Raw genomic sequence first — 16,931 nt, forward strand, 5'->3', positions numbered from 1 at the left:
CGCCGGCTGGCGGGAAAGGCCTTTGGCGCCAAAAGGACTTCGCCGGGCGACGCATGCGCGGGAGCGTCAGCGGCCGCTCACGGCATCCCCGCGCATGCGCAGTGGAGGGGGTCTCCCGCCTCCGCCATAGTGAAGACCATGGCGAAGGCAGAAGAAAAAGAGTGCCCCCAAGGCACAGGCCCGCCCGCCGATCGGTGGGCCCCGATTGCGGGACAGGCCACCGTGGGGACACCCCCCGGGGCCAGATCGCCCCACGTCCCCCCCCCCCCCCAGGACCCCGGAGCCCCCCCCCGCCGTCTGCTCCCGCCAGTAAGGTAGGTGGTTCAATCCACGCCGGCTGGCGAGGGTTGACAGCGGCGGGACTTCGGCCCATCGCGGGCCGGAGAATCGGCGGGGAGAGCCCGCCGACCAGCACAGTGCGATTCCCGCCCCCGCTGATTCTCTGGTAGTGGAGAATTCGGGACACGGCGGGGGCGAGATTCACGCCAGCCCCCGGCGATTCTCCGACCCGGCGGGGTGCCTGCATTCTTGCACAATGCCGGGCAGTTCCTGTACCACTAAAGCCTTAAATATCCGTAACATAGCGTTCCTGGCGGACAAGAAGGTCTGCGCGAAGGTGGCCTCGGTGATAAAGGACTATGTGCAGTTTAACCAGAAGAGGGAGATCGCACACTTTACTGGTAGGTGTTGAAGACGGTGGTCTGGGGGAGGTTATATATCACAAGGCCCATATGGATAAAGTTGCAATGGTGGAGAGAAAGAGGTTGGTGGATGCCATTGTCGAAGTGGACCGACGGTGGCCCCGACTAGGCAGCTACAGGGGGAGTTTGACCTAGTGAGGACAGGGAAGGCGTGAGTCAGCTTCACTGCTCAGGGAGATGTTCTATGAGTATGGGGAGAAGGCTAGTTCATGGCTAGCCCATCATTTGAGGTGACAGGTGGCCACACAGGAGATTATGCAGGTGAGAGTGGGGGAGGAGATTTGATGAATGCTCTATTCATCAGCAGGAATGGGGAAAATGACAAACTGTTTAAATTGGTTGCGTTCAGTTTGCTTATTGTTTGCATTATTGATTGTGTTTTGAATAAAATATATTAAAAAATATATCTAACATAGTTGGGAATCATTTGCTAGCATATCTGTGGACATAGAATGTGTGACTATCTTGAGCACTCCCAGCGCAGAGCTTCATTTGTCAGGTTGACAAATCAGGATTTCAGGTACATAACCCACATCCTTTTCTATCCATGATGGAAAGTTATGGGTCACTCCCTGAATACCCTCTGTGTGGACCTGGTGTGGGAAGCTCTGCGCTCGAACACTGAAAATTAAAACTTAACGTTGGGCTTCAAACATAGATAGGTAGAGATTTCAGAGGTCCTCATTAGTTAGTTGTACTTCTGCTGCTGTTTGATGTCTCGCTGGACGATCGTAATAACATGCAGTACCACAGGAATATGAAAAACCCTGCGAGGAAAAGAAATGATGTAAGGAATTTTTTCAGTGTTTTTCTAATTCATATTCATTTTTGTCAATATATTTCCAGTCATAATAAATAAAATAAATAACTTTTATTGTTACAAGTAGGCTTATATTAACACTGCAATGAAGTTACTGTGAAAAGCCCATTAATAACTATAAAGGTTCATAATTAACTTTGAGATGGCCAATGTTAATTTAGTGGTCTACAGCACGGAATACTGTCCATTAATGCAGTTACATAAGTAGATTAATCTTCCTGTTTCACGCTTTTATGAGTTATTGTTCTTCATACCAAGAATGATCGCCTGATGATTTTCTCTTTCATGTCTGCCAATGCCATTCTCTAATTGTCTAACCTGAGGCACATCAGACAGGCCCAGTTTTTGCAAATCGTTCTCCCTCCTTGTGGAGAATCATGAGATTTCACCTCAGTTGCTCCGGAGATGGGGAACTTGACAAGTGAGGAATGATAGACACAAATTTGTACCCAACTACTGTATAGAACTGCATCAGTGTCATTTCATCAACTCAATTCATTGCACTCTGCTCCAATTGTAACAAAGGCTGTTAATTTGTCAGTACGTCTGAGTATAGCAAATTCATTTGATTACTGAAACTGTAAGTTTATATGTCAGGTGAATGTATATAATGCCAGTGGTACTCTGACTGACCTTGCAGAGGGTTGAGGATGCAGAACAGGTACAGCACAGGTACACTCTGAGGTCCATATGAGAAAAACGCTATACCGTAGGTTATGCCCAGTAGACAAGTCAGACCCAGTATGGTGAATATACTCTTTTTATCACCTCCTTTCAATCTGACCACCTTAACACACACAACAATCAGCATGGTTGTACTGCCCAGGAATACAAGTACAAAATAGGCAACATTTGTAACGTAATGCACAATATCGTTTGTTATCCAACACCTGTTGGGAGGATATGAAAGTGGTTTAATTAATACACATAAAAATACCACAAGAAGACTTGATACAGAACAAGGCAATGGCTTGATTTTTATCAAAAGTGAGAAGTGCACATTTCAATTGAGCAACCGTCCCTACATGGAGAAATTAATTTTGAGCACTCACTGTCTCCCTCCGTCTGCTAATTTAACTGCGGGTGGTTAAAGGGTTTTTTTCTGTCAAATTTCTATTTACACCGTTTTAACAAAGTCAGCTATTTCAGCAATTTGAAAGGGGTTAATAATTCAATGAAATATGAATTTACCATGAATGGAATAATAATAATCTTTATTGTCACAAGTAGGCTTACATTAAGACTGCAGTGAAGTTACTGTGAAAAGCCCCTAGTCGCCACCCTCCGACTCCCGTTCGGGTACACTGAGGGAGAATTCAGAATGTCCAAGTCATCCAACAGCATGTCTTTCGGGACTTCTGGGAGGAAACCGGAGTACCCGGAGGAAAACCACGCAGACACAGGGAGAACGTGCAGTCTCCGCACAGACCGTGACCCAATCTAATAATAATAATAATATTTATTGTTACAAGTAGGCTTACATTAACACCGCAATGAAGTTACTGTGAAAATCCCCAGATTTAATAACAATAAGGAATCGAACCTAGGACCTGGCGCTGTGAAGCAACAGTGCTAACCACTGTGCTATGTGTTGACTAAGTGAGCAATATTCTCAAAGTAATATCTGCCTATACAAGTCAGAGAGGAGAGTTTCAACATGTAAAGGATTCATGATTAAAGAACCGACTGCCACTTAGATATGCGTACAACATGTTTTCCATCAGGAATTCATGTTGTATATAGAAATTACAACGGGATGTGATTGGATGCATGTTCAATGTATGAATATGATTCTTCCTCCTGTTTTATCACAGGAAGTGAGTAATTTACATCAAACAGCTAATGTCTCAGTTGAAATAATAAACAGAGTAATGTTGTATGAATGTGTTAAGATTTTCTTACTGATATCACTAAGAGTAACTTTTCATCTAAAGATCATTTTTAACCATTTTAAGGCTGTATGACTGAGGATTATCACTTCAAATTCCATTTGGATCAAAAATATTTTATGAAGAATTCCACGTATGAATACCTTAATACAGATTGTTGCAAAATAAAATACTATTAAACCTCAGAGTGGCAGGACTGAATGAAATAGATTTAAAAAACCAGGTATTTATGACAAGAAGCATGTTGTAAATATAAAATGCCTTCTTAAATTCAGCTTTTGAAATAAATTCAGGGCATTGCTGGAAAATGTAGACTGAAGGAGTTAATAATAATAATGATCTTTATAATAATCTTTATTGTTACAAGTAGATTTACATTGCAATGAAGTTACTGTGAAAAGCCCCTCGTCGCCACATTCCGGCGCCTGTTTGGGTCACAGAGGGAGAATTCAAAATGTCCAAATTACCTAACGGCATGTCTTTGGGGACTATTGGGAAGAAACCGAAGCACCCGGGGGAAACCCACGCAGACATGGGGAGAATGTGCAGACTCCGCAGACAGTGACCCAGCCGAGAATCGAACCTGGGACCTTGGCACTGTGAAGCCATTGTGCTAACCACTGTGTGATGGTGTTGCCCCAATAAGAACATTCTGATGCATTGTAAAACTGTTACATTTTCAGTGAGGTGAATTCAATGTCTTACTTACATATTGAAGCTTGCTACTTTCAGGGAGTTATTTTTTATACAAAACTACTACTCGTATTCATGGGAGGCTTTCAATAGGCCAAAATGGGCAAAGGTCCTTCACGCATTCAGATGTATAAAAAAAACAGACTATTGGTGTCTTTTTACATTCTGGTATTTCCAGCAATCCAAAAGAGACATTTGGAGGTGTGAATAACTGTTTGGTCATAGAGGTGGGTTTTCAGCAGAATAGTTCTGAGGGAAAAAGGAGTTGGAGAGGGGGAGGGGCTTAATGAGGAAATGCAAAAGCATAAAAAAACCACCAACGGTCAGGAAAAGGAAGGGAGAAATGCTCAAGATGTCAGACAGTTCAGATGAATTGTAGGGATGGAGGAGCAATATGGGGACAAGAAAAGTCATGGGGGATTTTAATATAAGAACGAGAATTTTAAATCTGAGGATCAGGAATGTCAGGAGTCAATACAGGTCAATGAGGATGAGGGAAATGGGCAATGACGACTTGGTGCAGAAGGTATGGCTGCAGATATCTTGATGAGCTGGAGTATACACAAGGTGGGGAATGGGAGGCTGTTGGGAAGAATATCAGAGTAGTCAAGGCTGGAGGCAACAAAGATGTGTAAGAGCTCTAGCAGCAGATGGGCTGAGTAAGAGTGGCAGTGGGGGTGGAATGCATGAAGCTACACGTGGACAATATAAACCGTCATACACTAGGCCAAAGTTTTGAACATCTGTTTCAGCCTGAGACAATGGCCATGGAGGGGAATAGAATCAGTGGTGAGGGTACAAGGTGTGTGGTTGATGTAAAAAATTACATTTTCAGTTTGTCCATTATCTAGTTGGAGCAAGTTAAAATAGATTCAGAACTAAAAGTTGAAAACCAATCTGATATCACAGAAACAATGAAGGTTTTTACAGAGGTGATGGGGAAGTTGATTTACATGTCACCAGTTGACTGTGTGACTGACGTTAATGTCAGCAAGTATCAGGAAGCATTAGCTCTGAAGGAGGGTCCAAGAATGGGTTCAGAGACAACATTTCAGGAATGGTAAGGGTAGCCCTGGTAAGAAGTGATCTGGCATGATAGACAAGAGTAATCAAGTGGAGAAAACCCCATGGAACTGGTCAGCTGAGGAAATCTCAAAGAAATTCACTACTCCTGTATTTTTGATCATCCTGCACCAGAATGGCTTTGCCAAATATGGGGTCAAATAATTATCATCGGAAAAAAAGTTGCCCAGTCTGGATGGAGTGCATCCGAGGTTACTGAGGGAAGTAAGGGTGGAAATTGCAGAGGCTCGAACCCCATTCTTGCTACCCTCTGATATGGGAGTGGTGACAAGTGGACTGGAGTACTGAACATGTTGCAAGTCTCTCCAAAGTAGAAGCGAGGATAAGCCCGCTAACTCCAGGCCAGTCAGTTTAATGATTAAAACTTTCACAGACAATAAACTTGAACAAACTTAATTGCAATTTGGTAAAGCGTGCATTCATAACTGAAAGTCAGCAGGTAATTTTTAAAGATCACTTGTGTTTGACGAGATTAAATTCTTTGGAGTAACTGCAAGGAGTGATGAGGAAAAATGGGCTATCAAAAGACAAAGTATCACATAATAATATTTTTGATTAATAATGGTCTCAGGGGTTATGGGGAGAAGGCAGGAGAATGGGGATGAGAAACATCTCAGCCATGATTGAATGGTGGAGCAGACTCGATGGGCCTAATTCTGCTCCTATGTCTCATAGTCTCATGATAGATCTCCTGGTAAACTTAAAGCCATGGGATTAAAATGGGGCAGTGGCAGCAATAATATGAAACTGGGTATGGGACAGGGAGTAGAGAATTGTAATAAATGGCAATGAAACAGACAGAAGGGAAGTATACAATTGTGTTCCTCAGGGGTCAGTATTAGGACCACTGCTCTTTTTGATATATATTAATGACCTAAACGAGGGTGCAGAGGACATAATTTCAATGTCTGCAGGTGTTACAAAATTCAGAATTCAGTAAACAATAAGAAAAGTAGAAATAGGCTTCAGGAAGGGAAAGACAGGCCTTTGGAATGGGCAGAAACACAGCAGATGAAATTTACTACTGAGAAGTATGAGGTGATCCATTTTGGTAGGAAGAGCGAGGAAAGGCAGGAAGACCAAGTGTTACAGGATCCTGGAGGTTTTCACAGGGTAGATGTGGAGAGGATGTTTCCTATTGTGAGAAAATCTAAAACAGGGGTCACTGTTTAAAAATATGGGGTTTACCATTTAAAAAGGAAATTAGGTGATTGTTTTTCTCTCAGAGGATTGTGAGTCTTTGAAACTCTCCTCTTGGAAAGGCAGTGGAAGCAGAGTCTTTGAATGTTTTGAGGCAGAAATGGATAGATTCTTGCCAGCAAATGGGTGATAGTTTATCCGGGATTGGCAGGATGCAGATTTTAGGTTACTATCCGATCAGCTATCATCTTGTTAAATGTTCGAGGGGCTGAATGGCCAACCCCTGCTCCTTGTTTGTATTTTCATATCTTGGGAAGCGGTCCTGGAAGAGAGAGATCTGGGGATGTCTGTACACAATCCTTTGGCAAAGCTAGTTGAGAAGACTAGTTAAAAAGATATGGGATCCGTCATTAATTATTAATAAACATTGTGACGAAAGCAATTAAATACAAAAGCAAGAAAATTATAAAGCACCCAACTATAGTTCCGTGTTCAATTCTGAGCATCACACTTGAGAAGGTATAACAGGGTCTTGGAGAGGGTGCAGAGAGACGCACCAGAATACTACCAGAGATGAGGCAGTTCAGTTCTCTGAAGAGGCTTGAGAGAGTTGAGTGGTTGACATTGCAGCTGGCAGAGTAAGAGGAGATTTGATGAGTATTCTGGATAGAGTAGATAAAGATAAACAGCTTCCCGTGGAAGACGGGTCAATACCAGAGGTCACAGATTCAATATACCTGGCAAAAGAATCAGGGACAACGTGAGGAAACAAATTCTTGCACAGATAGTTGTCATGATCTGATCGGATGATGGGAGCAGATGGTGGGCTGGATTCTCCGCTGTCGGGATTCTCCATTGCGCCGGCAGCCCGGTAGTTTCCCGACGGCATGGGGCTGCCCACAATGGGAAATCAGATGGCCGGCTGGCGAGACGGAGAATCCCGGGAGACATAGAATCCCGCCCACTGACTTTCAAAAGAGAATTGGATAAAAACTCAAAAAGGAAAGGGTCTTCAGGGCTATGGAGAAAGAATGAGGAAGTAGGATTAATTCGATACATTCACCAAGGAGGTTTGCACAGGAACGATGGGTCAAATGGGTAATATTCAGTGATTCTGCTACTGAAATACTGAAACTTACATATTAGTAGAGTTGTAATTGCCATTCACAGGTATCAAATGTCGACCATAAAAGTTTGTATTTATTCCAATGATGATGGAAATTACGCCAGCAGGAATGCCTTGGGATACATATGAACATGGTTACAAAGAGTTATTGCAGGTGAAATTGCTGTGTGCCAGTGGCATAAAATGGGATTGGAGTGAATCGACAGTTGATGTTTCACTGTGTCCCATCTTATTTCACTGAAGTTTGCAGAATAATTGTTCACATTTCTTTTGGAGAATTGTCACCTTGTCTCATTGCGGCTTGAATTGAAAAGTCTTGGCAATATTTTTCAAATGAACAGAAAATCCAATCTGACACAGTGTATAACAGACTGCTGTTTCACTCCGAATCCCTACTGTGCAACTGGGTACACCAATTTCACTCCCGCTATATTCCAATATGCTGGAGGTTCAGACTAGCAGACAGGTCACTGATATCAAGACACAGACTACATTTCTGGGGATAAATTCAGTCAGGCAAGTCTGCTGCCTACCATGGAGGTGACCCCATGACTGTGTCTGTATTTCTGCCTCTTAGTTAATAGGAAAGTGTAGAGGTGAGCTGGGCCCAGTCTCCTCCTGATGATCCACTAGATTGGGGAACAGAATTCAGTGCCAGAGTCCTTGGATCCCTGACACCTCAACAAGACAATGACAGCTCCCTGAAGGGAACCTGCTCTTTCTTTAAAATGTTGTGCTGCTAATGGGCCTGTGCGGGGTCATGTGTGATGAATGTAAGAACTTGGTATATATATTTTATTTTGTATCGGTTGCAGTAGGGTTTTGAAAGGCCTGGGTTAAGGTATGGAGACTGTGGGCAGAATTTTCCGACCCCCCCGCCGAGTCGGAGAATCGCCGGGGGGGGGGGGGGGGGGGGGCGACATGAATCCCGCCCCCGCCGGCTGCTGAATTCTCCGGCACCGGGGATTTTGCGGGGGTGGGAATCGCGCCGTGCCGGTCGCTGGCTGCTGGCAGCGGTCTCCCAGGCGATTCTCCCGCGATGGGCCGAGTGGCCGCCCGTTTTCGGCCCGTCCGGTCGGCGTAAATTACAACAGGTACTTACCGGTGGGACCTGGCTCCGTGGGTGGCCTCCGTGGTCCTCGGGGGGGGGGGGGGGGTGCGGGGGGATCTGGCCCTGGGATATGGCCCCACGTTGGCCTGGCCCGCGATCGGATCGGTTCCGCGGGCAGTCCTGTGCCGTGGGGGCACTCTATTCCTCCGCGTCGACCGCTGTAACAGTCCACGATGGCCAACGCGGAGATGAACCCCCCTGTGCATGCGCTGGTGATGACGCCAGCACACGTTGGCGCTCCCGTGCATGCCCCAACTCGCGCTGGCCGGTGGAGGCCCTTCGGTGCAGGTTGGCGTGGCGCCAAGCCCCTTCCGCGCCAGCCGGCGCGGCGCAAACCACTCCGGCGCCGGCCTAGCCCCTGAAGGTGCGGAGGATTCCGCACCTTCGGGGCGGCCCGACGCCGGAGTGGTTCACGCCACTCCTTCGCGCCGGAGTTGCCCGCCCTGCCGGTTTGCGGAGAATCCCGCTCTGTGGGTCTGCTAAATTTGTAATTAGAGTCGTGAAAGGTGAATGATGAAAAGGACACCAGTGGGAATACCAGGGGTCAGCTCCATGGTGGGCAGCAGTCCTGAACGGCTGAATAGTCCCACTGAAATATGTAGCCTGTGCCTTGATATCAGTGACCTGTCTGTTTGTCTGAAGCTCCAGCATTTTGGAATATAGCGGGAGTGAAATTATTCATTCCAACCACTTACTTGGTTACTGATAAAGGACTAATGGAATGGTGTTTTAATTACTGGAGATTCCCTGGAGTGTAGATAATTTATGGTGTTTAGTCCCAGCTAAGAAGGTCATGGAACTTAGTGGAATACAGATTATGGGAGGAGCCAGGTTGATCTATTTTTGCAGTTTGATATAGGATTTTACGTTGAGCAGCAGTTCTGCCAAATTGCTGTTCGGTTGAGCAGGAGTGTAATGGATCTGCTCTTGAAAGGGACTCTCTCCAAATGTCTGCACAGTTAAGCAAGTAATCTACTTGTTAACTTCTTATTTGTAAGTGGCATTTGAACTGTATTGGGTTGTTTAATTGGAGTTAGTAGCAGGTACGGATAGTAAGTTCCCGTTTTTCCTTTTTGATTAAGAATTGTTTAATGTAAAGCTGTTTCTTTTTTTAAAAAATCTTTTGATTGGCATTTTCAAAGGAAAGGATACTTCACCCCAGGACTGATGATTCTGACCATAGCCATCTTTTTAGTTGAAACAAACTTTAATTTAAACACAGAACTAACTACATTTGCATACCCAAAGACCGATCAGGGGGACACAAGGGGGCGGGGGGGGGGGGTGAGGAGGGGGGCAGGGAGAGGTGGGCTGGGGGTAGTTCCACACGCTGAGCCACAGGGCGGCAGAAGGTAAATAGGGGAAATTAAGGGAAGGACAAGACAAACCTTTCTGTATAATACAGTAAATAAACCCAACCAACTATGTTTGTCTTGTCCTTGTGTTTAAATTAAAGTTTGTTTCAACTAAAAAGATGGCTATGGTCAGAATCATCAGTCCTGGGGTGAAGTATCCTTTCCTCACAGTTTTACAAATTCAAAGAAATGGTTTTGGGCTCTTGTCCGGTATCCACATGTTAGGGTCTGGTCCGATATCCTAACACATGTTTGGGTCTGGCCCAGTATCATTACATATGTTGGGACCTGGTCTGGTATCATAACACATGTTGGGATCTGGCCCAGTATCATAACACATGTTGGGGTCCGGTCCGGTATCCTAACACATGTTGGGGTCTGGTCTGGAATCCGAACAAATGTTGGGGTCTGGTCTGGAATCTGAACAAATGTTGGAGACTGGTCCGGTATCCTATCACATGTTGGGGTCTGGTCCGGTATCCTATCACATGTTGGGGTCTGGTCCGGTATCCTAACACATGTTTGTGGTCTGGTCCGGTATCCTAACAAATGTTGGGGTCAGGTCCGGTATCCTAACACATGTTTGGGGTCTAGTCCGATATCCTAACAAATGTTGGGGTCTGGTCCGGTATCCTGACAAATGTTGGGTTCTGGTCCGGTATCCTAACACATGTTGGGGTCAGGTCTGGTATCCTAACAAATGTTGGGGTCAGGTCCGGTATCCTAACACATGTTGGGGTCCGGTCCGGTATCCTAGCAAATGTTGGGGTCCGGTCCGGTATCCTAACACATGTTGGGGTCTGGTCCGGTATCCTAACAAATGTTGGGGTCCGGTCCGGTATCCTAACACATGTTGGGGTCCGGTCCGGTATCCTAACACATGTTGGGTTCTGGTCCGGTATCCTAACAAATGTTGGGGTCTGGTCCGGTATCCTAACAAATGTTGGGGTCCGGTCCGGTATCCTAACAAATGTTGGGGTCCGGTCCGGTATCCTAACACATGTTGGGGTCCGGTCCGGTATCCTAACACATGTTGGGTTCTGGTCCGGTATCCTAACAAATGTTGGGGTCTGGTCCGGTATCCTAACAAATGTTGGGGTCCGGTCCGGTATCCTAACAAATGTTGGGGTCTGGTCCGGTATCCTAACACATGTTGGGGTCTGGTCCGGTATCCTAACAAATGTTGGGGTCCGGTCCGGTATCCTAACAAATGTTGGGGTCCGGTCCGGTATCCTAACAAATGTTGGGGTCTGGTCCGGTATCCTAACAAATGTTGGGGTCTGGTCCGGTATCCTAACACATGTTGGGTTCTGGTCCGGTATCCTAACAAATGTTGGGGTCTGGTCCGGTATCCTAACAAATGTTGGGGTCCGGTCCGGTATCCTAACAAATGTTGGGGTCTGGTCCGGTATCCTAACAAATGTTGGGGTCTGGTCCGGTATCCTAACAAATGTTGGGGTCTGGTCCGGTATCCTAACAAATTTTGGGGTCTGGTCCGGTATCCTAACAAATGTTGGGGTCTGGTCCGGTATCCTAACAAATTTTGGGTTCTGGTCCGGTATCCTAACACATGTTGGGTTCTGGTCCGGTATCCTAACAAATGTTGGAGTCTGGTCCGGTATCCTAACACATGTTGGGTTCTGGTCCGGTATCCTAACAAATGTTGGGGTCTGGTCCGGTATCCTAACAAATTTTGGGGTCTGGTCCGGTATCCTAACAAATGTTGGGGTCTGGTCCGGTATCCTAACAAATTTTGGGGTCTGGTCCGGTATCCTAACAAATGTTGGGGTCTGGTCCGGTATCCTAACAAATGTTGGGGTCCGGTCTGGTATCCTAACAAATGTTGGAGTCTGGTCCGGTATCCTAACAAATGTTGGGGTCTGGTCCGGTATCCTAACAAATGTTGGGGTCTGGTCCGGTATCCTAACAAATGTTGGGGTCCGGTCTGGTATCCTAACAAATGTTGGAGTCTGGTCCGGTATCCTAACACATGTTGGGGTCTGGTCCGGTATCCTAACAAATGTTGGGGTCTGGTCCGGTATCCGAACAAATGTTGGGGTCTGGTCCGGTATCCTAACAAATTTTGGGGTCTGGTCTGGTCAAGGCCTAACACTCATCTCTCAACCAGAAACACAGTTAATTGCGAGAGAAACCTCCCTGATTAATCAAGAAAAAACACATGACACACTCCATTCTACTATACCACTATTCACTTCTGAGATGAGGGCCTCGGTGTTATTTCTTTCCTTCAAACTAATCAGCCTTACGACCTCTTTGATCAGGTTGCTCGTTCAGCATGAATGTCATGGAAAATTCACACTGTCTTTATGGAAGTAAATCTGGACTATCAAAAATATCTTCCATTCTCATTCATCTGCTCTGGGTTTCAGTCCAATTCATTTACCAACCGTGGTTCCTGCTTTGTACCCAAGTTTGATGATTAAACATTCTTGGCCTGAAATTTCACATGGGACAGGAGATATCTAAAACCCCTAAAGAATAGCTGTTTGAAACTTTTGTTCTTTTTCTTACAATAAGGAAATAATTATTGTGGCCACATGATACACTGAGGATCAGATCATGCACACAACTTCCAACAGAATACTTTGTACTCACCCCAACCAGCAAGGCAGAGCTTCAGCAAGTAGCATTTAATATAAGTGTTAAACACTCTGACCAGCATGATGTACAGATGAAATGCTTCAAATCCCATCCATGTAAAGCTGCAAATCAGTGAATAATGCAGCAAGACAGCCATGACTTTACAGAGACCATCGGTGCTACTGGAACTGAGCCATGTGTTGGTTAAGAAGGTCACATTGAGAAGAAACAGAGCAGCACTGAGATTGATGTGTATCTGGATGGAAACATCCTTTTGTCTTTCTCTAAATGAGTAAAGAAGCCTTGAGGTAAAAAAAAAGTTTGAGAGAAATGATGCAAACTGATAATATTACATAGACTTGGCTTTTGAAGACTTCCCCTATCTAGGGAGGCAGAAAGCAGACAATGCTCATGGTTATGTTAATTTCTGTAGCTCTCATTTCCTGGAACAGGTCACTTGTCTGATGCCAGAGGCAATAGTTTGAGGACCAACTCTGCATGAAGCATGGTTGAGCAGGAGGCTTTCCCATTATAAACCCATGCTATTGATATATAGGGAGGATTTACAGCTTGTTAAACCAATCTGTTTGGCCACGTATTGAACACATCTTCCTTGGCTATCAAGTCCTGGAGTGGGATTTGAACCCAGAGGTGGGGATACTGCCCACTGTACCACACAACATCTTAATATAACATACTGAATTACAAAATTGGCTCATATCTTGGCTATAGATTTCTCAAAATGAATACATCTCAGACAGAAGTAAGCTTTGTTTAATGCACCTGCTGTGTAAATTATACGAGCTCTATCCTGAAAGAGTAATTTCATAGAATCCCTAAATGCAGATGGAGGCCATTCGGCCCATCGAGTCTGCATGACCCTCTGAAAGAGCATCCTACCTAGGCCCACTCAACGCAAATCTGTAACCCCACTTAAACCTTTGGACACAAAGGGGCAATTTAGCAAGACCAATCCACTTAACCAGCACATCTTTGGACTGTGGGAGGAAACCGGAGCACCTGGGGAGAAAGTGCAAACTCCACACAGACACGGGGAGAAAGTGCAAATTCCATACAGACAGTCACCCGAGGCCGCAATTGAATCTGGGTCCCTGTGCTTTGAGGCAGCAGTGCTAGCCACTGTGCCGTCCTTAATTTGTTCTGTATTTTGATTGCACAGCCAGTTCTTTTAGAATGAACTCAACATGAAATTATAGCACTGATGCCAGATACTCATACCTGAGCAAAAAATGGATGATTAAAGTAATTGCTGTGAAAATGGCAGAAAGACCACAACCAATCTGTGTGATATATGTCAGCGATTTCAATATCTTCTCATCCAAGGGTTGGCTCCTATCGAGTTGCTTGAAAGAAGTAGAGGATAAGCATTATTATGGTGAATGGTAGTTTTTATTTTAAATGTGTTGCACTCTCTTCATTCGATGTATTTTCTCCCTAACCCTTGCTGGTGCCCTTGTGATATCTACTCTTTCCCTGGTGCGAGACCACAGCATGAAGACATGAAGACTTGTCCAAGGCCAAGTCTATTTAAAGCTGCCAATAATGGTGCCCACACTTTGGACAATCCTCTCTCCTGCTTGGATGCACATGGCCTCCACACAATCCCCACAATGACATGTCTGAGATCAGACAATTGGCACCAGGAGAGTTGTGGGTGGTGGAAGACACTGTTTAGTTTTCTGGGGTTTCTGGGCAAAGCCACCATTCATTGCCCCGTGCAAATGAAAGATTCACTAAGGCACTTCAAGTGTCAGTTAACAGACAACCACATTGGTGAATGCTTGGAGTGACATAAAGTACAGTCCAGGTAAGGAAGACAAATTTCCCGAATTCCCTAAAGAACATCAGTCAACCAGGTAGAATGATAAATGGGAATGAAGGCCCCTGAATAATGTCACAAGCCTGTTGCAAAGGGCAAATGATACATCAGAATTTGTGGAACGAAAATATAGGGACGTGATTCAGCCGACTCGAGTTAAAGTCCGATGAACGGCGTGTTTAGTGGTGTATTTCTCACCGCCATTAAACAGCATTTGCCCTTTTTCTGGACCTCTCGGAAATTCTCTCCACCGAGACCGCACTTAGAGGGATTTCCTTCTGATCTCGTCAGCAGGAAAGGCTCCTCGCACATCGGGGCGCCATTTTGGAAGGCTACCCTGATCTTCCCCCGCCTTTTTCAGGCCCCACCCCCCAATTTTGTGACCCCCTTAACGCCCCCAACCTTGGGAAGGCCCCGGGGAACTCCCCCTCTACTTGGCAAGACCACCCCCTCCGGCCGGCTCCTGACAGCGCTAATGAGGCACCCTGGCACTGCCAGCTGTCTCTGAACACCTGAGTGTCTCCAATGGCCTGGGAGACCACCCCAGGCGCCCTTACGGGTAGTACATGTTTGTATGGACCAATGCTAAACGGCACCTTGGTGAGGTCTCCCAGGCGCAGCCAGTGAGTCCCAGACGCCGGGTGAATCCAGCATCCGGCTATTTAAATATTCAGATTAGGAGGCGAGATCCCGCTCGTGCTGAGTGGAGCGAGTCAGGTGACTTGCAATCGGCCTGGCACCCGGCGCGGATCCCGATTTTGGGCTCACGTGTGATTCACCCGTTGCATCCAGATTCACGCTGTTATAACCTGCCTACTTACCATTGGCTGGGGACTAATGACAATCCCACAATCCTGTGGGAGTATGAGCTTCCCCAATGAGGGGGGCGGAGAAACCATTAGTAAACTCCTAGTATAAATAAAGCTGGCCAGTTTAGGAACCAGCAGGAAGGAGTGTGCAGCAAGGGAAGTTGCTGCTGCTGTTACATATATATGTTATTGTAAATAAATGTTATTACATTGTATCCTTAAAACTCGTGCTGGATTCTTCATGGCCCTCACAAAACTGGCGACGAAGGATAAAGTGAATAGCTGTCTACACTGCTGAAGCCACCTCCCTGGATTTTTGTTGGATACAGGTTGGAAGTTGTTTTCTATTATACCATGCCTCTGTACGGACGTTTGGATGTTTTTGATGCTGCGCTGGAAAGCTGGAACCAGTACACACAACGGATGCGTTACTATTCCCGGGCAAACAATATCACCGAAAACGAGCGCCAGGTGGTCATATTGTCACCGCCTGCGGCCCGCATACGTTTGGGGTGATTAGGAGCCTTACGTACCGAGCTGCGCCGGACACCAAAACGTTTGATGAACTTGTGAATATAGTGGGGCAACATTTTAACCCAACCCCATCCACGATAGTCCAGCATTACCGGTTTAATACCGCTGACAGGACCCCTGGAGAATCCCTTGCCGATTTTCTATCCAGGCTACGCAGGATTGCGGAGTACTGTGACTATGGTGAGACCTTGTCAGAAATGTTACGCGACCGTTTGGTTTGCGGTATTAACAATGCGGCCACCCAGAGAAAGTTGTTAGCTGAGCCAACATTGACTTTTAAACAGGCCATTCAAATAGTATTGTCCAGAGAGAGCGCAGAACGAGGAGTGCAGGAGCTACAGGGAATGGAAGTGCATGCTTTGGGGCGCAACCCCTTCCGTCCGAAAACGTCCTCCCGCACTCCAGGCCAGGTTGGCCACCTACACGGGGAAACAATGGACATTGCAGGAACTACAATGACCCCTGTTGTTTATGGACGCCAGGAGGGGCGTTTCCCACTGATCGTGGTGCGCGGCCATGGGCCCAGCCTGTTGGGTCAGGACTGGTTGCGCCATTTGCTGTTGCAATGGCAGCACATCCTCCAAACAGTTTCTGAAGGGTTGACTGAGATGCTAGGACGATACCCAGATGTATTCCAGCCTGGTTTGGGGAAAATAAAAGGGGCCATAGCCTGTATCCAAGTCGAACCAGGAGCCACGCCGTGCTATTTCAGGCGCGCCTGGTGCCTTACGCCTTGCTCGAGAAGGTAGAAGGGGAGCTCACTCATTTCGAGAGTTTGGGTATTATCAGGCCCGTCCGTTTTGCTGACTGGGCAGCACCAATTGTAACTGTAATGAAGCCCGATGCCACAGTTCACTTGTGTGGCGACTATAAACTTACAGTGAATACGGTTTCCCGACTTGACCGATATCCAATGCTTCGCATAGAGGATCTCTACGCGAAGCTTGCAGGTGGACCCTCGTTCACAAAATTAGATATGAGTCACGCCTACCTGCAGTTGGAGCTGGACCCTGCCTCCCGACCATATATAACGATTAATACACACCAGGGCCTGTATGAATATACACGGTTGCCCTTTGGAGTATCCTCTGCCTGCGCAATTTTTCAACGTGTTATGGAGGGCATTTTGAGAGGTTTACCACGTGTTGCTGTCTACTTAGATGACGTTTTGATTACAGGGACGGAGGCAGCAGACTCTGACTCCGAGATGGAGACACAGGATGCATCAG

General features: G+C 46.1%; 1 protein-coding gene across 1 annotated transcript in view; it reads right to left on the bottom strand.

The window, feature by feature from the left end:
- Positions 1-326: 326 nt before the first annotated feature.
- LOC140430232 (adhesion G-protein coupled receptor G2-like) overlaps positions 327-16,931 on the bottom strand; it is a 63,747-nt gene continuing 47,142 nt past the window's right edge. Inside the window, exons 8-12 of the mRNA XM_072517662.1 lie at positions 13,759-13,883; positions 12,535-12,821; positions 7,466-7,565; positions 2,155-2,411; positions 327-1,468 (exon numbers count right to left, since the gene is read on the bottom strand). Coding sequence (XP_072373763.1) covers positions 1,386-1,468; positions 2,155-2,411; positions 7,466-7,565; positions 12,535-12,821; positions 13,759-13,883 — 852 coding nt within the window. The 3' untranslated portion in view covers positions 327-1,385. The remainder of the gene's footprint in view (positions 1,469-2,154; positions 2,412-7,465; positions 7,566-12,534; positions 12,822-13,758; positions 13,884-16,931) is intronic.

The sequence above is a fragment of the Scyliorhinus torazame genome, chromosome 10 (genome assembly GCF_047496885.1).
Source record: "Scyliorhinus torazame isolate Kashiwa2021f chromosome 10, sScyTor2.1, whole genome shotgun sequence".
Lineage (NCBI taxonomy): Eukaryota > Metazoa > Chordata > Chondrichthyes > Carcharhiniformes > Scyliorhinidae > Scyliorhinus > Scyliorhinus torazame.